General features: G+C 46.3%; 1 protein-coding gene across 4 annotated transcripts in view; it reads right to left on the bottom strand.

The window, feature by feature from the left end:
* The window catches only part of HHAT (hedgehog acyltransferase), a 228,868-nt gene that overhangs the window by 121,847 nt on the left and 80,504 nt on the right, over window positions 1-26,517 (bottom strand). For all 4 annotated transcript variants that reach the window (XM_024551292.4, XM_045188340.3, XM_045188342.3 and 1 more), the window contains one exon: window positions 4,583-4,618. In XM_024551292.4, the coding sequence (XP_024407060.1) occupies window positions 4,583-4,618 (36 nt within the window). The remainder of the gene's footprint in view (window positions 1-4,582; window positions 4,619-26,517) is intronic.

Here is a 26,517-nt window from a genome sequence, read left to right as displayed (position 1 = left end):
TTTATTTAAATCACTTTGTCACTGGGACACCACACAGACTTTAGCTGCTGGTTTTCACATACCACAAGTGGAGGCAAAGGAGGGCTGAACGAGAGTGCCCTGAGTGTGCAGCAGGCAGGCACAAAAGAAACCTGTCTCCCGGCCGGATGCCGCAAAGAGCCGCCAGCAGCACCTAATCGGGACTACAGAGACACGGAGTTTAGGCTCGCCTCAGCTCGCTTGCTTTTTTAGGCCACTATTAAAAATTAGTTACTTAGACAAAAACATTGATTTATATTTATAAAATAAAAATTCAAAACCCCATGTAACAATATATGCATAATGGTCTTTTTATATTTATCTACCAAAATATACATAATGGTTTCATGCATGCATTTGTTGTTCTTTGAAGCTTTTAGACTGACTAACGGATGCTAATTCTCTTCCTATTACCATCTGGCTCTTACTCCCAGGACCAAATGCCCAACCTCTCCTCCAGTTTTCTCTTGTTTCCACAACAGCTCAGAGCCTGAACAGGCTTCCACAGTCCTAAGGAGGGGCGGGAAAGAGAGAGGCTTAGCCCAGCTCTCCTCCTGCTCAGGAAGGGTCCTTCTTCTATTCCCCAGGACGGGTCAGTGGCAGGAGCCCTGGCGCACACCCCCGCCAGTCCTAGGGGACCCAGAGCTTTACTTAGAACAAAAGTAGCAGCGCTGATGACTCACACAACGTCTTCAGAATAAAAACGGAAAGTGCTGGTAAAGAAAATTTATTTTGCTAATTTGAAATTTTTAAATGAAATGGATTAAGTAGCCAAATATAAACAAATAGAAAAGAAGGAAACACGGGTGAAAATTTTTCTAGTTTTTAAAATACATAAGCAACGAAAAACTGTGAAAGGAAAACAGACAAGTTTAACCTTTCAGACCAGATGGAAGTGGGGTGGCTCCAGGTTTTCTTTTCAGAGCCACAAGGGCATCCTCCATCACTTAAAACGGTTCCCCAACCCGAGCAATTTAGAAGGGGCAGGTGGGCAAGCTCGAAGCAATTGCAATACGCCTTCATAAAAGGTGTGGGGCCGCTACAGTTCCAGGTAAAGTGGAAACTGCCTCAGTCAGCAAGAACCAAGCCAAAGCTCACAAGTCATTCTCGCATTCTTACATTCTTTCCCCAACTAAACGAAGCTCATTTAAACAGGCCACCTTATTATCTCAAATGAAATAGAGCTACTTTCTTCCATAACCGCTTTTCCCAGGCTGGTGACTTTCTTCCTTTTTCCCTCATTAAGAACTCCAGATGAAGAACTTAAGAACATTAAGAACTCCAGCCAATAGTCTTCTTCTGAGTTTCTGCTTAAGTGAGTTGGGAGTACTGTTTCCTAAAAGTCTTTCCTGTGATTCCTATAAGATGCGAAAGGACTGAGCTCACTGAATTTTTCCAATCATAAAACACCAATACTAAAAATGCTCACATTTCATTAAACGTGACAGCTTCTTCCTGGACAGAGCTCAGCGAAACACTCCATCCACTTGAAAGGAAACACGTCCCTCCGCTGCCTAGGCTGAGACCACAAGCAGGGCTCTTGGCCTTGCAGAAGTTCATGTCATTCCAGGGAAGTCGGTAATACTTCCATCAGCATAACGATGCTGCTGATCAAGTTCAGGCATGCTACTGTTCCTCCGGTGCCAAACGCTAAGCATTCGGTGTAGCCTGGCAAACCACAGTGCACGTTGAGAGCCTGGAGCCAAAACATGGAGTTACTTCCTCCACCATCTCCTCTTTTACAAGGGGAAACATACTTTCTTTTCTTGGCCAAAACTGAGTGAGGATTCCTCAGGTACCGCCCGCCCCCTCGCCCTGCCGACACCCTGCCCTATTCTTTAGCGACATATTTACAGGAACACATCATTGCTCTCCGGGGGTTAGGAGGGCACCACTCACTGCCTCTGCTTCCTCCTTCCCCTGGCAATCACACTTGCTTCTCTCCAGGCATCTGACACCACTTTCTCTAAGTCTAAAGGACTCTTTAGACCTGCTGGCGGCCAAATAGCAAGAGGTGCTCCAATTTAAAAAGGGAAGAAACCCCCTCTCAAATCTCCCTCTCCATCAGCAGGAGGGCCTTTCTTTCCTCCCCTTCGCAGCTTAACTTCTTCACCGAGTTGCTGCTGCCATCCCCTCACCTCCCCCTGGCATGCGCTCCTCGCCCCGCCCCCCCCCAACCTGGCCTCAGGGTCACGTTCCAATGAAACAGTTCTCAGGAAGGTGCGCAATGACACGCCGTGCTCAGTCCCCGTCAGGCTCGACCTCCCACACTGGGAGCAGAAAGGACCTGTTTTTTAAGGGGGGTTGCAAATAAAAAGGTGATGCCCCAACGCCCATCCTGGGATTTCTAAGAGGTGGAGGTCTGACCACTCCTGGGAACCGCCTCCCCCACTCCCACTCCTCTCCAGAGCTGGGCAGGTGACCCAGGAAGGGTGCTTGGGGTCTTTAAATTTTTGGCTTAGTGGGGTGTGCTGTCATGGGAGGGGTGACGAAGAGACCTCATCACAGAAGGGGGAACTGCCCTCCCTTTCCCAATTGGATAAGCAAGGGACCTGTTATTTGCTCTGTGCCTACCAGACTGGGGAGAGAAAACTGCCGAGAGGTGGCAGGGCAGAGAGAAGCCTAATCCCTCACTGCTTGGTTCACAAAACACTGCTTGGATTAAGGTGGCTAGTTAGAGCATCTTACCTGTACCCACAAGAAAGGGCAAGGGGATCTCAGCACCAGTTTATTAGAGGGACTTAACCATGCCTCCCTCTGCACCGCGTCCCCCCCGCCCCCCTGACCCCGCCAACATCCGAGACAGGGCAGGAGCCCAGAAGAAGGAAAGGGAGGAGGGGTCCCAGAGGGAGACTGCCCTTCCTCCCCCACGCAGGTGACACAGCACAAGCCTGGCAAGTGGTAATCTCAGGGAAAGCTTTAAATCACGGTCTCTTCTTCTGATAATGGCATTCCCCGATATCCCCAAGTGAGTGGCACATGGGAGGCTTAATAATTATTTGTTGAATAAATAATTTGTTGACTGAATAGCTTCATTTTATCCTCATCCTCCTTGTCCTTTTTTGCCTCACTTCATTCATTCACTCATTAATTCACTCCTACCGTAAATGTTTGTTGAAAGTTGACACTGTACAATGTAATTACGGAAAGGTGATTAAGTCGTGTCCCCCGCCCTCAAGAAAGTTACTAGAGAAAGTAAGAAAAGTAGAAGCGTATGCCCACAGCACGGAGTGGCGGGAAGGTAGCGTGGCAGCGGTCCGAAGCACCAGAGACATTAACTCGAAAATCCACACTGCTCCCTGAAGAAGACACCCAGCAGCTCTTCCTGACCAGCTTGGACATGGAATGCGCAGCCTACCTTTCCCATGACTGCTGGTCCTTTATCCCTCCTGCTAAAATGCATTTACCTTTGATGGGCCAAGGTTAGTGGTTTACACATCATGTGTGACATCCTAGAGAAAGCAGGACAATCAATCCATCGTCCTTGGGTCTGGGGTGGGCCGAGGGCATTTCAATGCCCCGGATGAGGCCCTGGGGAAAGGACAAGGTGCCCGTGGCCTTTCATGGAACACTGCCACGTGCAATCCAGCACAGTGAAAATGCTGTGGGTTTGGGGCCCAGGTAATGCTGACTATGTCTGTGTCCTCCCGAGAGCATCCTACCCACAGGGAGATGGCCATGCATGTGGAGAACTGAACCACCTTCGCCGGAAATCACATGCCACTGACAGATGGTTTAATAGCAAACTCTCAGTCAGAATTAATTTGCATCTAGAGCCGCGCGTTTGCAGAAAGCTCACCACTCTACATGATTTCTTGTTTGAGTATAATCTTCAGCTTGCAGTCCTTCAGCAACCATTACTGCTTCCCACGTCTATTCCTGACAGGCACTTTAATGATCGTTTGTCACCTTTGTTAGAACAATGCATGCTCGATAGAAAAAATTCTAGGAAGTACAGCAAAGTTGATAGCAGGAAAAAAAATCTCATGCGTATTCTTACCAACACTGTCAATATTCTGGTGTATTTCCACTTAACCTGTTTGGTTTAATAGCTACTTGGAATTAGTAAGCTTCATAAGCCAACTCTGACAAAAATCACCAGTAAATTAGGATATAAACTGTAACCTGCCATCTGTAATCTCCTTCAGTCATGAAGAGTCTGTATCTTTTTGACTGTAAAACAAACAACAGATTCAGTCTGAAAAGCCTAAATCAGTGGAGGGAAAATGGGTTGAATGTGTTGTTTAACACATGAACGCAGGCTGGCACTCTGCCCTACTCGTCTCTCCGGATGCCCAGCGGTCAGGATGCAGCTCTCCAAGCTCTCGGGGAACCATCACGTTAGATACAAACCCCTTTAAACATAAGATCCTTTTCATTGTTTAGGAAGAACAATCCCGTGTGATTCTGGGAGGCACAAAAAAACAGTGCTAGTGGTATTTTCTCAATAGGTATACAACCGCCATTATTTATCAAGATGTTGAACACGGATTTTATTTTCATCTTTGTCCTCCCTAATAGACATGCTGTTTAATGACACTGAAAATAAAAATTATTGGCTTACCTGATTAAGAAATCGTGAAGTCCAACGTCAAAATACCTGTTCAGAGGAGACACAGACAAGCGTATCAATGCAAGGCATTTACGGAAATGGCGGGCTTGACAACAAAAGGCTACAGCTGACGTTCAGAGCGTGGTGAACAAGGGGATTACTCCACGATAGCCGCTCTCGAAGGGTGGCCTCGGGAGCAGCCCGGCAGCCTTACGTGGGGTCTGCTGGAAATGCACGTTCCCAGGCCCGGCCTCAGACACACCCGTCACAAATTCTGGGCATGGCCCCAGCAATGAGGTTGAGCAGGTCCCGCAGGTGGTTCGGGTGCAGAACCGCTGCTCCACGACGGCAAAGCCGTTTTGGCCAGTCCAAGCTCCCTCTAGAAATCAAGGCCCTAGGGGTGGATTGCCCAGGTGCCTTCCATTTCCCAACAGTCCAGTCCTTCTGTAGCACTCGTTGTCTCAGATGTTCGTTTACTCAAAAGTAAATGAAATATATTTTAAAAGCATAAAACTGCACTGGCCAAAGGGAAGAACAGGGTGGGGACGAGTCAGCTCTGGTCCTCCCCGCTCCTCCCAAAGTCCTTGCAGTTTTTCACCTGGGAGGGCAGCCCCACCCCCACCTGGGTCTGCATGAAGGGGGAGGGAGCAGAGCAGCTCCACATCCTCGCTGGTGGGTCTACCACTGAGTGGGGGGCCTCACACCAGGCACCCAGTAATCCTTGCGGGGAGGGGCAGTGCTTCAGCCACAGCCTTCCTGGACACTGCTAAATTTACTGAGTCCATATGAAGAGCACTGCCCTGGTTTCCCTGGTTGGCATGCTTGTTCGCCCTGCACCTCCAACCACAGAGTCCTTCCCTCCCTTTGGGTCTGGCTCTAAGCAAAAAGACTGCGTGGCCAGCTTCAGGACGCTGCTGTCCGCTGGCTGTATCACTGCTTCTAACACCTGGATGGTGGTAGTTGTGCCTCCCACCACCAGACTGGCCTCCTGGGTTAGTGATCTGCCTGCATAAGGCCCGACTTAATTCTGTCTCTACAGACGATGAGCAAGGGACACAGGAATTCACCCCAAGTGGGGTCCGATTGCCCAGGCCCTGACTCGCCCCAGCCGCCAGCTCCACCCCTACCAGTGTCCCAGGAGCACCCAGCGCCTCAGCTCACCATCTGACAGGTGGCAGGCAATGACTGACATTAAAACATGAGTCCTTGTGGGGTCTCTTTAAATGGCAACGTTCTTTTATGACTCAAGCATCTATTTGTAGGTCATGGTTATGGGGTAGGTGAGAATAGACAAACAACACTAAGCAGTACCATTTGAAACATTTGTAAACATTCGGTTCAGTGGCATTAGTTACATTTACACCATCGCCACCACCCGAATGTTTTCACCTCCCTCAACTGGGACTCTGGGCTTCCTCTCCCAAGGTAAGGACAATTTCAGCTCCTTCCGAAAGGTTCAAGGGTGGGGCCTCTTCTGTGGGGCTGTGTCTTTCACTTTAAAACATAAGCAAACAAAGAAGTTTCTAGAAATATGTTCCCATTAGTTGGAAACAGATAGTTGGAAAAGGTGGCTCAGGACAATAAACTAGGAATGGAATAAGCCCTTTTCTCTTTCTTTCTCTCTTTTTCTTTTTCTTTCTTTCTCTTTCTTTCTCTCTTTTTCTTTCCCTCCCTCCCTCCCTCCCTCCCTTCCTTCCTTCCTACATTATTATCTCTTTTAACCCTCACAACCAACCCTGCAAAATAGGTCCCGATTTTGCAAAGCCACCTGTCCTTATCCCCAGCCACACAGCTAGTAAGTTGACGAGTCAGGATCCAGCTGAGCGTACCAAATGCCGAAGTCTGTGCTTACTCAGCCACGTCACGCATCCAGCCACTGACTCACTTCACAATATTTACCACATGCTTACGACATGCCAGATAGTGGGAAGTCGGCAATGCACAGCACACAACCCCAGCAAAGAGACGGCAACGTCCACAACAATTTCAGTACAGTGTGGTCAATATCAAGCACTTTCTCCCTTCACGGATGGCAAACGCCTCGAGGGCACCAAGCAGAGCCTCAGGAAGTATCTGTTGTGTGGGTCAGTGTGTGAACGATACTCTGTCACAGCGTACTGCTCACGGTGCCTGCAGACTGAAGATGCTCGGAAGTAGTTATTTAATACATTAGCCATCATATGTAAATACATGAGATAAATACCCACAGATGGAAGTGAGGCTTCTCTTCCGAAATAACATACCTCTCACACTGCAGCACAATTATTCTGACCCCTTTCTAAGAGAAGGATTGCTCCCGGCTTCCAGCCCACAGAGTAAACCAGGATTCCCTTACGAAGACACGAGCGATCCTGTGCGTGTCACTCTGGGCTCCTTCCAGAAGTCAAAACCAGGAAATCTTGTTTATGTGTATGTGATGTGAAAAGTTTCGTTGTGTGGACACCCACTGACAGCAGCCAACGCGGAGCGGCTTTCACCTTGACAGACGTATGAAAAGGAACCTGCTCACCCACGCGGCAAGGCCCTAACAAGACGGTGAACTTCCCAGGACGGTGTGAGTGCGAGCCTAGTTAAAGCGTGTAGAGGAGGCTGAGCCATCAGAGAGGAAACCGGAACGGATGCCCGTAAAGGTTCCAGGTAGCCTCGGGCCTCCCGCTGCGGCCACTTTCGGGAAGCGCCTCTAGGAGCGAACTCTAACCCGCACAGCAGCCGCTCTCGCCTGACAGCCAGCAGCAAGCTAGTGGACGTGCCTGGGCCAATGCAGCCCTGATGATGACTTCTTTATCACCACGCTGACCGCCATTCCTGTGAAAGCCTCCCCAGGCATCAGAATCAGGCTCCTGGCGCCTGACCAAATGGGGCTGCGCACGTGTTTATTCACAGAGCACAGAGACTGCGCGTCCTCGCGTTTAGCACGGGTGTGCAAAGGAGCCGTCCAGCCCACACAGCATGTCCGTGGCAGAACTCAGGCTGGAACCCACAGCAGGTCTGAGGGTTTGTTCTGCTCTTCCAGGCTGCCTGTCTTTCGGGGTCCCGGCCCTTCCCCGCCCCCACCCCCAGGCTGACCTTGGTTCTTCGGGTTATAAAAGGCAATGAACTGAGGCCAGAAGTTGCACGAGCCATACAACCAGCGAGCTAAGTTTTCAAACCACCGTCGTTGGGCCGGGCAGAGTTTACATGAAGTGTCACAATCAGATCTCCATCCCTGCCTCTACTCCAATTTACACCCTCCACAGGTTTCATCTCCAGGCAGTTTACCCACCAGCGGGCTGCCCCACTCTCGCGTTCCTGCCTAGGGAGTTTGAAAACTGACTCAGAGAGCTGGAAGGAAAAACCAGGTCAGCTCACTGCGAGAATAAAGCGTGCACCTGGACTCAGGAAGCCCTCCTTAGTGCCACCTGGGCCACCTAACTTAGTGTCAGAGGGGGGTGAGGATCTTAAAGTGTGTCTGCTCCAACCTCCTTACTTGAAAGATTAGGAAGTAGAGGATAAAAAAGATGCAGTAACTGAGAATACAAATACGTAATAGCAGCAGAGCTAAGGCTAACAGACCAGGTCCCCCAGACCCCAGTCTTTATTCAAAGTGCCACAACACTGCCCTCCTCTCGGTCTCAATCGTCTTTATTTTGTGAGAATGCCCCGGACACAATCCTTGGCACAGGCCTCATGTCCTACCATCTCCGTCCCCGTCCGTCCATGCCATGTGGACACAGAGTCTGCAGGACGCCACTCCCTCAGTTTCTCACGTTCCTCCCACAGTCCGGTTGAGGCTGGATCTAACCTGCGTATCTCTTTGAGAGTTGGAGCCTGCACAGTCAGGAATGAAAGCGATGCTGGGCAAACAGGGAAAAGTGAAAGTGAACTTAGGTCAGTAAGACCCCAGGTGGCAGCCCAACCCCATCTGGTGGAATACCACAGTCTGATGGGAAAGCAGAAACTGGGAATGGCAGCCCGGGGAGGACCAAGTCCGTGAAGAGCAAACGTGGTGAAAAGGCTGTTGGCCTTTCCCATGGTGTGCTCTCCATGGCGCCAGGCAAGTGGGTCTGGCATTAGGGTATCAGGGAGCAGGTTCTGGGAAACGGACCAAAAGCCTAGAGACCTGGACACCTCACAGTGTTGGAGAAAGAGAAGAAGACAGGTGCCAGAGCCAGGAACAAATGGCTCAGGAGTGATGAGCTTTCCCAAACTACAGTAGGAAACACATCTCCCTGGAAGTGGGAACAGAAACTCAAGGTCTCAGCTTGTTCTCTCCCACTTAATAGTATTTGACCTTGGGCCAGAAACTCATCCCTTTATGCCTCAGTTTTCGGAACTGTGCAAAAAGGAACAAATGTAATGTGTACTTCGTGAACATTCTACAAATGTTCCAGGTTATTTTCTCTCCTCCTTAGACTTTACTGCGTTCCTGAAGGTTCATCCCCAAACTGCATTAATGCTGTGTTCACTCATTTGTCCAACAGGTATTTATTAAGCACCTTTTAGATGTCAGATACGGCAACAGATGCTCAGGGGGTGCAACGGTGAACAAGAGAACTAAGTTCCTACCTTTGGTATATTCCAGAAACAAGGCCTTTATCACACATACAATTTGAAAATACTTTCTATCCACATGTAGCTTGTCTACTCATTTTCTTAAACGTGTTGTTTTAAGCACAAAAATGTTCAATTTTTCAAATCTAACTTAATCAATTTTTTTCTATCATATATTTAGTGCCATATCTAAGACATCTTTGCCTAATCCATGGTCTTAAAATTTTTTTCTCATGTATTTTCTTCTAAGAGTTTTATGTTTAGCTCTTATGTTTAAGTCTGTAATCTATTTTAAGTTAATTTTTGTGCACGTCGTGAGGTAAAGGCCTAAACTCATCTTGCTTTCATCATGTAAAAACATGAACATATTTGCCAACGCAGAGGTCACTGACAGCTTGAACAAGTGCAGTCCCACTGGCTGGCTGAAATGAAACCAGACCAGAGCCAAGTGAAGAGAAATTCTGAGCCCTGGCTGGTGGCTCAGTTGGCTGGAGCAACATCCTGTGCACCAAAGGGTTGTGGGTTTAGTCCCCAGTCAGGTCACATACATAGGTTGTGGGTTTGATTCCCCATCGTGGTGCAGAGAGGAGAAAACCAACCAATGTTTCTCTCTCTCTCCCCTCTTCTCTCTCTCAAATCTATAAACACATCTGGGGTGAGGGTTTTTTAAAAGAGTAAATGTAAGAGAGAGGAAGCAGGGACAGATGGCCAAAACAGCACTTACGACTCATGATGAGCTTGGTTCTAAAAGGGAAGAAAAAAGGTAGTAAACGCAGAAGGATGAGACAACTGAGGTTGCTTTTTTGTTTATCTTGGGGGAAATTTTCCACTGTGCCAGGTGATGGGTAAAGAAGATATGACAGAAGGTGGGTAAAGTTGCCAGAGTATTTGGTAGAGGGAAGAATTTTAACAGAGTATGAGGCAGTCTTAGTTGAGAGAAAAGTGGAAGGAACTTAGGCTCCTCCCACCGGAAGCGAGATGACCCACAGAACGTCACCTGGGCTGGAATCGAAAGTGTTACTGCAGTGGACGAGGGCCGGCTCCAGAGTCATGGGAGATCGTGGCAGACACTCTTCTCTTCTTTCTCCCAGGCACAACTCGCAGCAATGCAACAAAAAGCAGCAAGACAGAGGGAAAGAAATCCATATCCCCAATAAAACTATTTATAAGGACCTGATGATCTTTCTGCCCGGCTTACCTTTGACAACCTGACTACTAAATTATCTCCAACTAGAGAATAAAAATATTTGATTCTGCCTTTTATTCCCCCCTCAGGAAAGATTATCTAGAGACTTGGGCCTCAGCTTCTGTTAATAAGGTAAACTGGGCCCAAGATACCCAGTGTTTCAGGAACCACAATAAAATAGGTCAGACCCCAAAAGGTTGGGGACTGGGAACTGGGCAATTAAACAAGTCAGCACGTACTCCCAAAACGCCACCAGGTCAAAGGAATTGAACACAAAGCAAATATTAACACAGTGTTAAAAGGTGAATGATGCCTTCTCTGTACATATATACTTAAATCAGTCATCATTAAAATCTCATTCCACCATACAGCATTTCTCTTGTGCATACAACGTTGCAATGAGAGATTTTTCCTGATACGTGTTCGATGAAGCTGTTCATTATGGTTTGAAAAATCACCGTCACGTGATCATTTCAATGATGTCATTTCACCCCTGGGAGGAGAAAACACTTGGTTGTGCCGCTAATAGTAATCCAAGGCCAGCTGGTTTGAAAAGACTCGAGTGTGTTCACCTGGGGTAAAGTACACAGGCTTTTCCATTTTTGTTTTTGTTTTTTTAAATAGGGAAACAAAAGATTCTTTCCAATAACTGGAATTCAAATAAAATGATCATTATAGCTAAAAAGTATACTTAATAAATATTAAAATAAACTCAATATAAGTGTCATTCTCATCAAAACTGTATCAGTTCCCTCCTCAGTTTTATTTTTATATGAATTACATGTAGGAGCCTTGATAAGAATGTCACCCTGGGCCCTGGCTCAGTTGGTTGGAGCATAGTCCTGTAAACCAAAAAGTTGTGGGTTTGATTCCCAGTGAGAGCACATGCCTAGGTTGCAGGTTCAATCCTCAATTGGAGCTCATATCAGAAGGTAACAGATTGATGTTTCTCTCTCACACTGATATTTCTCGCTCCCTCTCCCTCCCTCCCTTACTTCTCCTCTCACTAAAAAATCAATAAGCATATCCTCAGGTGAGGATAAAAAAAGAAAAAAGAATGACTGCTTTGGTATTTATTCCCGACTTGACTCTCCAAGATACAAATGTAGTTCCAGGGTTTTAAGACAACCAAGTCCCCAAGTCTTTGTAGCCTGTCCTACACTCACTAATTACCAGAAAAATTTCTGTCTCTCCTGAGGCATCTCTTACCTAGATGGCTCCAGCTAGTCAAAGTGAATATGACTATTTTTCCTTCTATAAATTTCTATCAAATTCTCTTTGAAGAATTCTGGTCATGATGGCAGCCTAAGCAGACATAGCTCTCCTCTTCGCACAGCCACATCAAAATTACAACTAAAATATAGAACAACCATCACTCAGAATCATCAGAAATCATATTGAATGGAAGTCTGACAGCTATAGAATTAAAGAAACCACATCCATCAAGACTGAGCCAGCAAGATGGTACCACATCTGAGACTTCATCAACCTGGCTAACACTGTTTGACCCGTCTTGGAGATCCCCAGAGACTCTGTCCCACCCAACTTATGGGCTCATCCAAGTTGCTTTTCCATATGAATGGCTGGTCTTGGCTCATGCTTCATAACTTCCTAAGTCCTATCAAACAAGCAATAGCAGGGTCAGTGAGCCCCAGGCCCAGCACTAGCAGCAGCCAGACTAGATGCACCCCTTGGCTTCACGTGGGAATATCCAAGCTCGCACAAGTAGCAGCCACCTCAGATGGCTGTATAGTAGCTCGCAGGGTAGCCCCAGGGAAAATACAAGTGGGGGCTGACCTTGGTGTGCTTCACCCAGGAACCCCCAGGGCCAGCACACCTAGTGGACAGCTACAGACCATATGGAGCACCACCACCCTGCCCCCGCACAGCTCATCCTCCACAGAGGGTGGAAGTTGGTGGTCAGTGGTCACAACCAATCCTTGCATCTGACTGGCCTGGGTACATCCATCCTATTGATCTGCCAACAGCAACCAAGGCTCAACTACAAGAGGAGAATATACTCAGCCCACACAAAGGGTGCACCTCCAGTATCCAGCTTGAATGGTAGGGGAGGCTGTGCCACTGGACCCTACAGGACACCTGCTGATTAGGCCACACTCCTAAGACATGGAGTCAAAGCAGCTCTACCTAATACATAGAAATAAACACAGGGAGGCTGCCAAAATGAGGAGACAAAGAAACATGGCCCAGATGAGAGAACAGATCAAAACTCCAGAAAAAGAGTTAAATGAACTGGAGATAAGCAATCTATCAGATGCAGAGTTCAAGACACTGGTTATAAGGATGCTCAAGGAACTTAGTGAGGACCTCAACAGCATAAAAAAGACCCCAGTCAGAAATCAAGGTACACTAATTGAAATAAAGAACAATTTACAGGGAAACCACAGTAGAGTGGATGAAGCTGAGAATCAAATCAATGATTTGGAGCATAGGGAAGCAAAAAACAACCATTCAGAGCAAAAAGAAGAAAAAAGAATCCAAAAAAATGAGGATAGCATAAGCAGCCTCTGGGAAAACTTCAAGAGGTCCAACATTCTCATCATAGGGATGCCAGAAGGCAAAGAGAAAGAGCAAGAAATTATAAATCTATTTGAAAAAAATAATGAAAGAAAACTGCCCTAATCTGCAAATCCAGGAAGCACAGAAAGTCCCAAGCAAAATGGATGTAAACAGGCAACTCTAAGACACACCATAATTAAAATGCCAAAGGTTAGAGATAAAGAGAGAATCTTAGAAGCATCGAGAGAAAAGAAGTTATTTACCTATAAAGGAGTTCCCATAAGACTGTTGGCTGATTTCTCAAAAGAAACTTCGCAGGCTAGAAGGGACTGGCAAGAAATATTCAAAGTCGTGAAAAGGAGGGACTGACAGCCAAGATTACTCTACCCAGCAAAGCTATCATTTAGAATGGAAGGGCAGATGAAAAACTTCTCAGTCAAGAAAAAACTAAAGGAGTTCATCACCACCAAATGATTATTACATGAAATGTTAAAGAGACTTATTTAAGAAAAATATCAAAACTATGAACAAAAAAAAATGGCTAAAAATACAAATCTATCAACAATTGAATCTAAAAAAACAATCTAAGCAAAGAAGAATAGAGACAGAATCATGGACACAGAGAGCGTTTTGATGGTTACTAGATGGGAAGTGGGGGGAATGGGTGAAGAGGTGAGGGGATTAAGAAATACAAGTAGGTAGTTATAGAATAGCCATGGGGATGTACAGTACAGTATAGGAAATGGAGTAGCCAAAGAACTTACACACATGACCCATGGACATGAACAATGGTGGGGGGATTGCTGAGGGAGTGGGGGTTGCTGGGTGGAAGGGGAGCAAAGGGGGAAAAATCAGAACAACTCTAATAGCATAATCAATAAAATATAATTTAACAAATTCTTTTCTTTATTGAAATTTAGAAAGGAAAAGGAAGGAGATTTTATAGCAACACCTTGTCAATGGGAGAATAACCCACATCACAATCCAGCAGATATAAGAGTAGGGAATGGGGAGCAGAGGCCAGAGGGACGTGGGTGAGGATGGAGCTCTGCAGGGCCGTTTCATGGTGCAAGGCAATTTCATTAGACAGTGCTGTGGACAGGGAGGAAGTCATTTCATACTGATGACTGATGCTGCCTGGTCTACAGGGAATCTGGCCTGCAGGGACGTGTACAGCTCTGAACCTAAAGAGGCCTTCGAAGTTTTCTAGTTCAGCAGTCCTCAGTCTGTCCACTCAGGCTGCCAGTGGTCCACACCTGTGTTATAAAATTAAGTCCCTTTCCCATTGGACGTCACCAAAAATGAGACAGACTTCAAAGGAGAAAGAGATCTTACTTTGAGAAACAGGAATTCTATTGTAAATAGTTTCTACCATTTTAAAGTTCACATATTTCCAGGAAAATTAACATTTGCTATTTAACAGAAACACTGAGGGAAAAGTGGTACACATCATATGTATACAGTACCACAAACCTCGTTCTGAACATAAACCCACTCAAGAGAATAAAAAGTGAATTCCTTCCTCTCCTCCACAAATATGCATCAAGCCCTGACACTGGGCCAGATACTGTCAGGTACTGGGAACAGTCTCTGCCTGCAAGTGTTTATGGCTTAGGGATGCGACTGACTCATAAATAAAATGTCACAGCAAGCCCGGCATCCACCATGCTATTGGGAGCCCACCTCAGAGAACAAAAGGGCCTCCATCCCTGGGGTGGGGGGCCCCGCTGTGACACTTCATCACAAGCTGGAAGGTAACAAGCCAGAGAAGACCGGCGGCTGCAGGGCTGACAAGCAGCATAAGCATTTTGAAACCCAAGCAGTAAACACCAAACCAGGAGATTTCTTGTAAAACAGTTGCTTTCTAATTAATTGGTAGCACTTACTTCATGCCAAGAAACTATTCAGTTTTGAAACTCCCACAGTTTTGCCTGAAAAGCCAGTGGCCATATGTTTTTACTTAGTGTTGTGGTTTTGACTGGCCTCTTAACTGTTCTACTAGAGACTTCTGGCCTGCTTAGAGTCTACTCGCACTTCAAAGATAATTCGTCCCTTTTCGGTCACTTACGCTGGTAAAAACAAACAAAAAAATATCAGCGAGGAAAGCTAGAACAGATTTGTTTTCACAGCAGGCTATATGTCAATTATAGTGAAAGTCGTGTTTATAATTATCCTATAGGATTCCTTTAAGTAGGGCACACCTCCATGTAGTCAATAACCCCCACTTCAAAGACATAGAAGTTTAACTATACCCCCATTCATCAACAGGTAGAATTCACCACGAGCTCATTGCTTGGGCCACACTCACCAGCCAATAAGCAAGCAAAAACACAGGCAGGAAGTGTAACTACTGTCACAAACCCACACATTATATTCTGCAAGCAACTTGAATCTAAACACACAGTTGTGCCTAACTAACATCTGGCCGCAGATTTAAAGTGAGAATCCACAAAAAACAGATGCACTTAGCAAAGGACCAGAGAGGTAAAAGATGCAAACTACAGAAATCAAACTCACCTCACTTAGGCCCACGGAGGCCCACACAGCCCATTTAGACTTCAACTGTGCTGTTTCACTGTAAAAATCACTAGTGCTCACACTCAGGATCTGAGAGTCACGGGTAATTAACCAGGGCTGTACAAGAATATCAACAGCAGAGACTGATTCTTAAATGGGCCCCTGCCAGCTCACCTACACCTCTGCTCACCGGTGCACAGCATTACACATCGTAGAGCAGGGGTTCTGGAACGTTTTTTCACATGACGCACATTTTTAAAAGTACACGTTACCTCTCAGCCCAATGTTCACAAATATGTCGGGAGGCTGTGGTAGCCAGGCTTTGAGATGGCGCTCAAGCGTCCCCACCTCCTGGCCTCCACAGCCCCGTGCAGTCCCCATTGAACCAGGACTGATGAGTGTGACGAACAGAAGAGAAGAGGGCCATGGCTCAAGTAATGATGTCTCACTTTTTATATATATATAAATTGTTTTAAATCCTCACCCGAGAATATGTTTATTGATTTGAGAGAGAAAAAGAGAGAGAGGGAGAAACATCAATGTGAGAGAGAAACATCGATCGGCTGCCTCCTATACATGCCCCGACTGGGGACTGAACCCACAGCCTAGGTATGTGCCCTAAGCAGGGATCGAACTCACAGATTTTTGGTGTTCGGGACAATGCTCCAGCCAGCTGAGCCACCTGGCCAGAGCAATGATGTCTTAGTTTTGAGAGTCAGTTATAAAAGAGACTGTGGCTTCTGTCTTACAGATGCTTTCTGGTTCCTTCTCTCTCAGGCCATGTGCTCTGGCAGAAGCCAGCTATGACGTCATGATTAGCCCTTAGGAAAGCCCACATGACCAAGAGCTGAAACTCCTGTCAACAGCCACAAGTGTGAGCTCGGATGCGGGTCCTCCCACCCAGTCAAGACCGCAACTCTGGCCAACAGCTCATGTTCAACATGATTCAAACCATCCAGCTGGACAGCCCCCAGCCCTTAGGAAAAATAAATGTTTGTTTTAAACTGCTAAGTTTGGGGGTAATTTGTTACACAGGAATGGATAACTAATACAGGTAACGGAAACAAAAAATTTCAAGAAACCTTACCTTTACTCTGAGCAATGCACTGAGATATTTTCTATTCCACTCCATTTTTCAAAATGCTACCCACTAAAATGATGACCTGCCAGTAGGTTATAACCCGAGTGATTCAATAGCGTACCAAATATCTAGCATCCCATGTATACATATATGTATGTGCTTATATATGACAGAGCCGGAGCTCATCAGTCTTTGGTCCTCTTCTCCATTTGCTCCCTCCCTTGGGAGTCTCACCACCCACTCTCGGGGTTTTAAAAGCTACCTATATACTAAAAACTCCCAGGTGATTATTTCCAACTCAAACCTCTCTCCAGTGATCCAGATCCATGTATCTCCCTAATGATGAAACACCTCTACGTGAACCTCTAAAAGAAATTTCAAGCTTGGCACACCCAAAACGAAAGTCCTGATCGTCCGCCTGCAGCATGGCCGCCAAGGCCATAACCCCGCAGTCATCCCCACCTCTCTGATCCCCGCTCCAATCCATCAGCAAGCCCTGTGGGCTCGGCTTCTAAAACTGCATCCAGAAGCTGACAACTTCTTACCGCCTCCACTTCACCAGCCTCTGACGGATTCCCCTGCCCTCCTAAAGGCCGTTCTCAACAGAGCAATGAGAATTATTTGAAAACCCAAGACATCACTCCTCTACTTAAATCCTTCAATGGCTCCCGATTTCCCGCAGAGGAGCAGCAAAGTCGTCACTATAGCCCTCACCAACCTGCATGCACAGGATGGAGGCCAGGTGGTGCAGTAAAAAGATGTTAAGATTGGGGGGGGCGGGGTTAGCTAACAGTGAGCTCAGCAAATCAACAGTGTTGTGAGGCAAAAAAATAAAATAAAATGCTACCATTTGTCCACACTAGTAGAAATACAAAAGAATTGGGCATGTATCTTTGTGCTCACTGGACCCAACACCTGGGGAGGGTCACTCTCAATTTCAAGTGCCTACCTGAAAGAGAGACTGACAAAGAGGAGCATGGTTAGAGGGTGCCAACCAGGATAAGGAGGGGATCTGAAAGCGTACTATTTGAGGGGATGGCACGGGAAACCAGGTAGGTTTAATGGACAAGCAATAGATCAGAAAACATGATAGAGTGATTCCATTTTCAGGTAGATTTAGTGCAATCGTGATTATAACCAATGGGCTGCCTTGGGAAGCTTCCTGTCACTAGATCAGATTCCCTTGATAACATCCGTCCACCCATCCATCCACCCACCCATGCCTCCATGCATCCAGCATTTATGAGCACATGACATCTAGGCAGTAAGCATGTAGAAATTACCAAGTTATACTCATCTTTCACGGGGGGTAGAGGGGATAATCAGGGAGTGAGGGAAGACCTACAAGGAAACAGGCCACTACTGCGCTGCATGACCAATGCTGGTACAGAGAGAAGAAGGGGGCCAGTGGGAACCTATAAGATAGAGAGAGTGACATCCAGGTAGGCTGTTCAGAGTAAAGGAGCCTTGACCTGAGCTGAGCTTTGAAGGTTGTGGAAGAGTTAGCCAAAGGATGTAGCTGGTGAAAACAGGATGTAGAAAGATGAGCGTGTGCGTGCGTGTGATGACACTGCAGACAAAGGAGGCAGCTTACAGAAATAGAGACAAGAGACAGTGTGTCTCATTAGCGAATGAGGGTGGGACGGTATCTGTAGACAGTTTGGTGTGACTGAGGGGAAGGGCACAGGGCAGAGGTCAACTGAGAGCAGAACAGAATAATCACAGAAATGGTAAATGTGTGTTGGGTGTTTAGTACGTGTTAGAACTCACTTCACCCACACAACAACCCTGTCGGGACTGCGCCATGACGCCGGCTCCATTTCACAGTGCAGGCAGCTGAAGCCCGGAGAGGCAAAGAATAACCCACCCAAAGGGTCTCGGCTGGTAAGTGGCTGAGGCAACGTCCTAAGCAGGCAGTGTGGCTCAGAGCCCACGGCAGTCAGCGCTGCCGTCCTACTGCCTCTCCAAACACACTTGGGTATCACGGGATTCACAGTCTATCCTACAGGCACCAGGGTGCCATTAAACCCATTCAAGCAAAGGGATGACTAGACACAGAACTGCCTTCTAGAAAGACCCCACCTGGCTTCAGTGAAGCAGTGGAGGAGGGGGTAAGGGTGAGGTGGAAAGGCCAGTTCTGAGAGATGGGGTGAGGGGCCTGAGCCATGCTTGAACCAGTGTGGACTAAGGTTACAGAGAACTTAAATGCACAAGTACAAATCACTGCCCGCCTCCCATTCCTTCCCACTTCCAGTCAAGGATTTTATTTAACCTTATTTAACCTTATAAACATGGGGTCTTTGGGCAGGTATGTGAGATGGCTACATAATGAAGGAGCATAAACTCATATTGGCAGGTTTTTGTTGTTTTATTGGGGGGGTTATTGTTGCCTGGTGCTCCTTACAATGCATTATTTTTGTCTTCTGGTGGGAAAATATTGGTTTTGTAATTTCATATTTTAAGTATTTTCCTGAACCAAAAGTAAAAAACCCCTGTTATGGAATATTTTTCTTAGATAAAGTCTCCACCATCTTTCCCCATTACTGAGTTTACACCTGACAAAAATTAAGACATGACACCCAGGTGAAATGCCACCAACCTCAATTTAAATTTCCAGTGTAATGTCCCCATCAGGCCTGTGGGTCCTTGTTTCATTCCCTTTGTAAGAACATTAGTTTTGACTGAGAGTCTCATTAAGGAGTTTTACCTGAGGACACACAGCGATGTCAAACCTGGGAAGTTCTCTCGGGTGTTTGGTTCAGCCAGAATATTGACTGAACATGAACTTTCTCAGGTTTGGTATCTGAGCCTCAGTTTTCATGTCCAGTGGGGCTCTTCCCCAGGAAATTCTCCTGGGAACCACGTCCAAGGAAGGACGTTTCAACCCCAAGTGGAGATGTCCAAGGAAATCAGTAGTGACGTGTCTCTACTCACTTAAATCTGTAGTTATTATTTCAGGCCACTACCTGCTGGGGGCTGAAATGCTTAGAGAGTCCCTTCTTTAGAAAATGCTGAAGGCCGGGATTTTTCTCCTGACTTCACAAGCCTCTTTTTCTTCCCTCTTCTACAACGTCATTTGGTCCAATCCAGCCCACTGTAACGTGAAAGTGTGAGTAGTCTATGAGCCTGGCGTCCAGACGCCTTCATCCCACGGCAGGGAGCAAGGCTCAGATGCCGAACCTGGGCTGACTGGGGGCCACAGCACCAGTTCCCAGATTTCAAAACTGTGTTTCAGATGCATCATGGACTTTTGCAGGGTTACTGTTCTTGCCAAAACGGTTCATAAGATTCTTCGCTTCCTTCTACATCTCAGTCGTTAGTAGAGGCTCTACGTTAGGACATGGAAAAATCTTTAAGCACACTGCCTGCTACAGATAAGCCTGCTGGGCTGATTTGAAGTAAGAGGGTGATGTAGTGCCCTTCCCAAGGGAGGGGCACTACAGAGCACTGAGGACCGAGACCTGGGAGGGCCGCGGGGAGAGCGGGCCTAACTTTGTGCTGAACCCTTTGACTACGGGCGTGCATTCGAGGGGGGTGTGCTCTGGTTAACATGGTCGTGGGCAGCTTTCCTGGCTTTTCCGGATAACCGGCATGTAGGCAGCCTGACCTGTAACCTCAGCTTTGCAAGCTCCAAATCAGAAATCAGAACCCGGGAGTTGGTAGTTACCAAGACTACCCTGAATACCAGTTGCTACAGAGAAGAAGAAAGAACCTCACGACAAGAGGCCCTGGTCAAGGGGAACTGCCGAAGTCCTGGGCGAGGAGACCGACAACATCCAAAATAACAGTGTGGAGACGATGACAAACACCAGCCAAGGAGTAGAGTCAGAGCCTCGCGTCAGGCTTGCTTCTCTCTCAGGAAGGCTTTAATTGATGTTTACTCAATATGCATGTGTTTAATTATGCAGAGCAATTATGCAGTTAAACTGGCAGGGGCTCAGAGTGACTTTCCAGCCATTGCTCCTAAAGAACCCCAGTTTCTCCCTGTCCCCGGGTTTACTCTCCCTCCTCTCCCACTCCCTTCCCTCTGCTTGCCTAATGTCCCCACTTCCTACTCTTAGCTCTTCAGGCCTGCTAAAAACTATGTAACACAACCTTCTGCAAAACAGTCACATTTTAAAGATATAACCTACACTGTATTCAAATTCAGTTGCACCAGTAATGAATAATATATCAAAATAACGACTTCCTCATCGAAGGTACTGGATCTTGAATGAACAAGTACTGGTGGGAAACTCATTACTTAGCATTTTTCAATTGGCAGAACTTACAACCCATTCAGGAAAATACTGCTTCTGATGTTCACCTTTTAGTACAAAAATTTCCTTTTTTTCTTACACCAAACTTGATCATGGGATTCCTCCCCATTTCGGCTTCTTTGCTGCCTATGAATGTTTTATCTCCTATTCATTTTATTCGTTCCCTGAACAAATCATAATTGAACGCCTGCTAGGTGCCAGGCGTTGTTCTGGCTGTTAGAATACATCAGCGAACAAAACAAACACGGAGCTTCCATTCCAGCAGGAAAAGAGAGTAACATCAACATCACAGGTAAGCAGACCGTATCTGTGTTAGGGGATAGAAGTGCTGGAGCGAAACAAAATAAAATAAAATAAATAGTAGAGCAGGTTATGTAAGGGGGGTGGGTGGGGTGGGGGGTTGCGTTTTAAACAGGGTGATCAGGGGTAGTCTCATTTTGAAGGTGTAACGTCTGAGTCAAGACTTGAAAGAGATGAGGACTTTGTGGTACAGATATGTTGGAGATGGACATTCACCCAGAAGAAAGGGAGAGCCAGGTGACGTTTTTGGGTGTCCCTCCCGTAATATGAACTACTGTGCTGATCCATCGGGCTCTCCAGCAGCTCCGGACCTCTCTCCCACTCCGTTCACTATCCACCTACTGCCCACCCCTTGTGTCTCATCACAAAAAAGCACACGTCCTTTGTGGGTGTGAAAACGAATGTGGAAGAGGACGGCGCTCTGCGGCGACCTCAAATCCCTGCCCTTGGGACACTCCTGACCCTTGTCTCTCAGCCGGACAGCCCTGAAGACCATTCCCTTGAAGCCCAGGAAAGAACTCAAACAGCTCTTGTGCGGCTCTGCAGGAAATGGTGTTTATCCTCTTCCGTTGCTAAAAACCCCTCCTGGTTGCTTTTCATTATTTTGAAGTATTACCCAATTCTGGACAGAGCTTCCCTGGCCACATCCTCACAGTTCTGTAACCCACTCTGCTCTCAGCCTTGATCCTGAGCCCCTCCCTCCACCCTCAGGCCTGCTTCCTTGCCATCTGAACTGACTCTCCAGAGACTCCCCAGCCACACCGGTGCATGGCAGGGCAGCCCCCATGGTCTTCTGTCTTCTCCCACCCTCTGCACCAAGGTCTGGACTTCTCAGGAGTAAAACCTGAAAAATCACGTCATAGAAATAAAGACTATCCAATGGAAACTATTTAAAATAATGATAGGCTGCAGGTTGAGAGGGACTAGAAACTTCATTATCCCTTCTTTTCAGTTCTTCAGAAACAGATCGTTCCCTCCTTGTGGAAGAAAGCTGAGAGGCTTTCCAAGCCACAACATAATCAGCAAATCAAGCTCTCCTTTAGGGTAGCAGCCTGTGCAGAATTTAATGGCATGGGGCAGGGACACTTGGCCTGCCTGTCACTGAGGCCAACAAGAAGACAGGCAAGAGGCTTGCCGCCCTTAGACGACAGCGATTCCTGAGCTAAATGCCCTTAACCCTTGAGTTTGCAGAGAAGCCCCTAACTGCTAAGGGACACCAACTACAGAAAAGGAACTGTCAGAGATGTATTGTAAATGCTGGTGGCAATTCATCTGTAATTAACCACCTCAGAAGTTGGCGTGACACATGGGACACACTGTCGTTTCCTACACCAGAGGTCTGTGTGTGGGCCCGACCCCCCACTCATGGACACACTCGGTCAGCCCCCCTCCGTCCGGCAGATCAGGACATGGGGCTGAAGACAGTCAGAGTACTTAGAAGAGCACTCGGTCTCTAATTATTAATAATGTGAACAGCACTTTCAGCATCTCCAGAACAACCCTTCAAAATGAGTGAAGAAGAAATGAGACACTGATTGGAGTGGCTTCATTACGGGCAAGCATTAACTTAATGTAGTCTTAGGAAGAATTCAGAAATATGCTCTTTAACAGGCCGCTATAGAAATTCATGTCTCTTACTGTGAGAATACTTTGTGTCTATGTGTCTCTACGGTAGAGCTACCAATGTATTAATTAAAATTAACATCCTGATTATTCTTCTATCATTAGGGATAATTTGGAGGGATAAGAAATTATTTTAAAAGATAACCTAAGCAAAGTGCCCATTTTGCTTGACATAAGAATGGAATTCATGGGGTTGATGGGTAGGACAAAGATGTGAGAATACTAATTCAAGCACATAAAATTCCTACATCAATTTTCAGAACTAGAGAATCTTAAAGCTGCAGAGGATCTTAAAGATTCTAACTCTATTCCCTTTTGGGCTTTAAAGGAGCCTGAGGTCCAATATTAAGCTTACCAGACACCCACAAGACAACATGGGGCGTGCAGTCTGAGGTGCCGTGGTCCAAGCGGCCCGTGAACATGAAGGGCTGCTGGTCGCAAAGGTCCCCGTGTCAGGCACCAAGGAGGGATGGAATGGGCCCTATTCTTAAGCACCTATGAAGACAGGAGCGAGGCCACAGCTCTGACCGGAGGCAGGCTGATGAACAGTCCATGGAGCCTGACCTTGAGTGCAAAGAGAGAAAGGCCTGCCTTTGGGTGGCCAGATGCTGGGGCTCTGACTGTGCTGTGAGTCCTACAGGAGAGAGTTCCTTTGTTCAAAAGTCACACACTCAGATGCGTTCTTCATTCCCACTTCCCTCTGGGTCCTGGGCCCCCTCCTGCATGGGAGGGGGTCTGGCCTCTTTGTTCTCTCCTTCCTCATCCTCACTCTCACGTACTCTCTTCTCTCCGATGTTCTGCCAGCCACTCGACAAGAGGCAAGACACTGAGGTTCAAGTTTGGGCTTAACTGCGATCAGGGGGATCCCCCAAACCTCACTTTGCTGGTACTCTGCACATAGCCAGCCATGCCCCTGAACTTATTTATAGGCACTTCAGGGACCACAGTAGGGTGGTTGTCGGGGCAGGGTTTCCATTTACGAGGTATCCCTCCCAAATACATGTCAACATGTCCAAGCCAGGCGGATGGGGCTCCCATCGCCTAAGACTGGGAAAATCTAAGCCCTACGAAATAAAGTACAGCAATGAATTAAGAACTGCTGAAAAACAGAAAGTGGCGCAACCACATAGATAATAAATAGTTAAACAAGTCGGGAGAGGGGCTCTTGTTTACAATAAAATGCCAGCTGCCAACTGATAAGTGCCAAGTTGGAAAATCGCCATTGTGCAACCGGCATGGTAAAGACTGGCTCAGGCAAAGGTCATCCATAATGTTCCAGGGGGAAATTTTGACAAAGCACAGGGTATCTTTATGGTCTTATAATGTTTCCCACGGAAAGCTTACTAGTTGAAAGACAAAAAAAAAAGATAGTGACTATGCAATGGATAAATCAGACTGTATGGAAGGGTGTTTGGATTCGTCTTCAGGGTGATGAACCTTGACAATGAGAACAGGTGGACACAACTGTGCCTCCAGAGGTGGTACCCTAAAAGGACACTTTTCTTACATAGCATTCCTGTTCAGAACGCATCTGCATCTAATCACAAGGAAACATCACGCAAAGTCCAAATGGGGACTGTTCTATCAAATAACGAAGAGCTGTGCTGTCCAACGCTACAAAGAAAGGCTGTGGAAATGTTCCAGATCAAAGAAAACCCTAGAACCACAAATCCACGGCAGTCTAGCGCTATTTCACACTGTCCTTTGGACGAAATCGGGCTGGAGTTAATAACGGGCTTTATCATTCCTTATATGAATAATGCACATGTGGAAAATCAGAAGTTTTTTTAAATCCATAGACCTCTCACACAACCTAGCTGATGCTGAGTCTTGTGAAAAAAAATATATATATATTATCCCTCTCCTTAAAGATGAGCCTACAAATCAGCCACAACGCCATTTTGTTTCTGGGCTTTGCTTCTTAACTAAGTTTTTTCCCCTGAATTGTGAATTCATGTCATTCTGAACATAACTTTTGCTCTGTGACAAAATGGGTTTATCCCTTTACTATCGAAATACATGAATATTATAGAAATGGATTTAATAGATTTACACCTATATTATTCTACTTCGGTTGCTGTGTCTTTAATCTCCTTTCCAACTGAACTTTCAAAATGCAATACATTTGTACATATACAGTACATGTAGTGAAAAAGAGACTTCCTTCACTGAGATGCCCGTAGCTGATGTGAATCTGAGGTCCTAGTACACTTAGAAATTAAAAATACATCAGATAATATCACTTCTTCCACTTTGTATCATATCCATTACTTACCTGGAGCATGGTTATTAAACACAATCAGAAACCAACCTATTTTCACACCAGTTCCTTCTCCCCACACACCCTCACCCACCCACCACAAACACACACAGGAGCCCCGCTTCACAGACGAGGCAACCACCGCCCAGCGGCCCAACCGCTGAGTGAAGTTCCCGCAGGCAGGCAACAGGAACATGAGGTCAGGACGCTCCCAGGGCTCAGAGCGGCATTCTCTCTACGCTTCTAAACAAATGTGGAACATCGCTAAGTCACTGAACCTTATGGTCTAGCTCTCCAGCTCATCCTGAGAATCACTGATTTGGCTTGATTCGTTACATTTAATTTTCCACCATTTGAATAGTCCCAATGCTCTCATCGCAGCAGAAGGGAAGGTTTCTGGATTTCATGCCAAAATAACACTGGAAAGACTCACAGTGATAAAGGGGAACCAAAGCAGAAGATGGCGTGATGATTATGCATCAGTTCAATTTCCTGGTGGCCAATCTACAAGAGATGCATTCATGTCAGACAACGTGGATAAAAAAGTTACCCTCCCCAGGGCCCCAGTGTCTCGAAGCACAAAAGAGGCCACATTTATACAGCGCATTATCTTTGGAAAATAGCCTCTGGCTTTGATTCCGAGACAGAAGCGGAGATCTACTTGGGCGCACGAGGAAATAAGATGAGAGTGATGAAAAGCTACTGTCATGGATATATTACACCTTTTAAGCAGTGAGAAATTCATTTAATAAATCGATTGAAGCCTGAAATCTAATTATATCTGAAAGAGGTATCAACCTGAAATGCTAATAAGTTCACGCTCGAATTGTATACAAGGAAGCTGTGCTGTGCGTGCTCCCATAATGCGTTGTCTGAAGTTTTTTCTGTATTCATTAAAGCAGTGCAGCAATGGGACATGAATTATTCTACACCCAACTTCACACACAAATATCGGGCAATCTGCTAAGCCACACTCCCCTGCCCAGTCAAGGTAAATAAATGCAGTTCTCAAGGGCTGCGATCGTGGTGATAAAAGGGAAACTCAAAACTGAGTAAGAAAATATACAGACCTTTTATTCAGAAAAACAATGAAGCATGTATCTAATTACTGGCACCCTGCATTTAAAATAATTTAAACGTGTAAGACTAATAGTTCAGAATGCCGAATCGCTTTATGGAAACTAAAGTTTCGAGGAGCTCCACTTCGAGCTGGAGCACATGGTCAGACAGGCGCTGGCGGCACTGGGCGCATGATCCCGGGTTCAGCTCTCTTAGACGCTGCAAACAGGACAGCCGAGTTCCGGGAGCTGTGTTTGTTCCATTTGTGAAGTGGGCGTGGTTTATTGTGCATTGGTTAATGATATAAGTTTCACGTGCACAATCTTATAATTTGACATCTGTACACTCTATTGCTTGCTCACCACCAAAAGTCTAGGTTCCATCCATCACCATACACTTGACCCCCTTTACCCATTTTGCCTGTCCCTACTTCCCTCGGTAACCACCAACCTGTTGCCTGTATCTGTGAGTTTCTCTTTCATTCCGTTGTCCATTTGTTACTGTTTTTTCATACTCCACAAATGAGTGAGATCATAACAGGTTTTGTTCTTTTCCAGCTGACTTATTTCACTTAGCATAACACCCTCAAGGTCCAACCATGTTGTTGCAAAT

This window comes from Desmodus rotundus, chromosome 12, assembly GCF_022682495.2.
Source record: "Desmodus rotundus isolate HL8 chromosome 12, HLdesRot8A.1, whole genome shotgun sequence".
NCBI classification, from domain to species: domain Eukaryota; kingdom Metazoa; phylum Chordata; class Mammalia; order Chiroptera; family Phyllostomidae; genus Desmodus; species Desmodus rotundus.
Note: the sequence above shows the minus strand (reverse complement) of the source record. Positions and strands in the feature narration are given on the sequence as shown.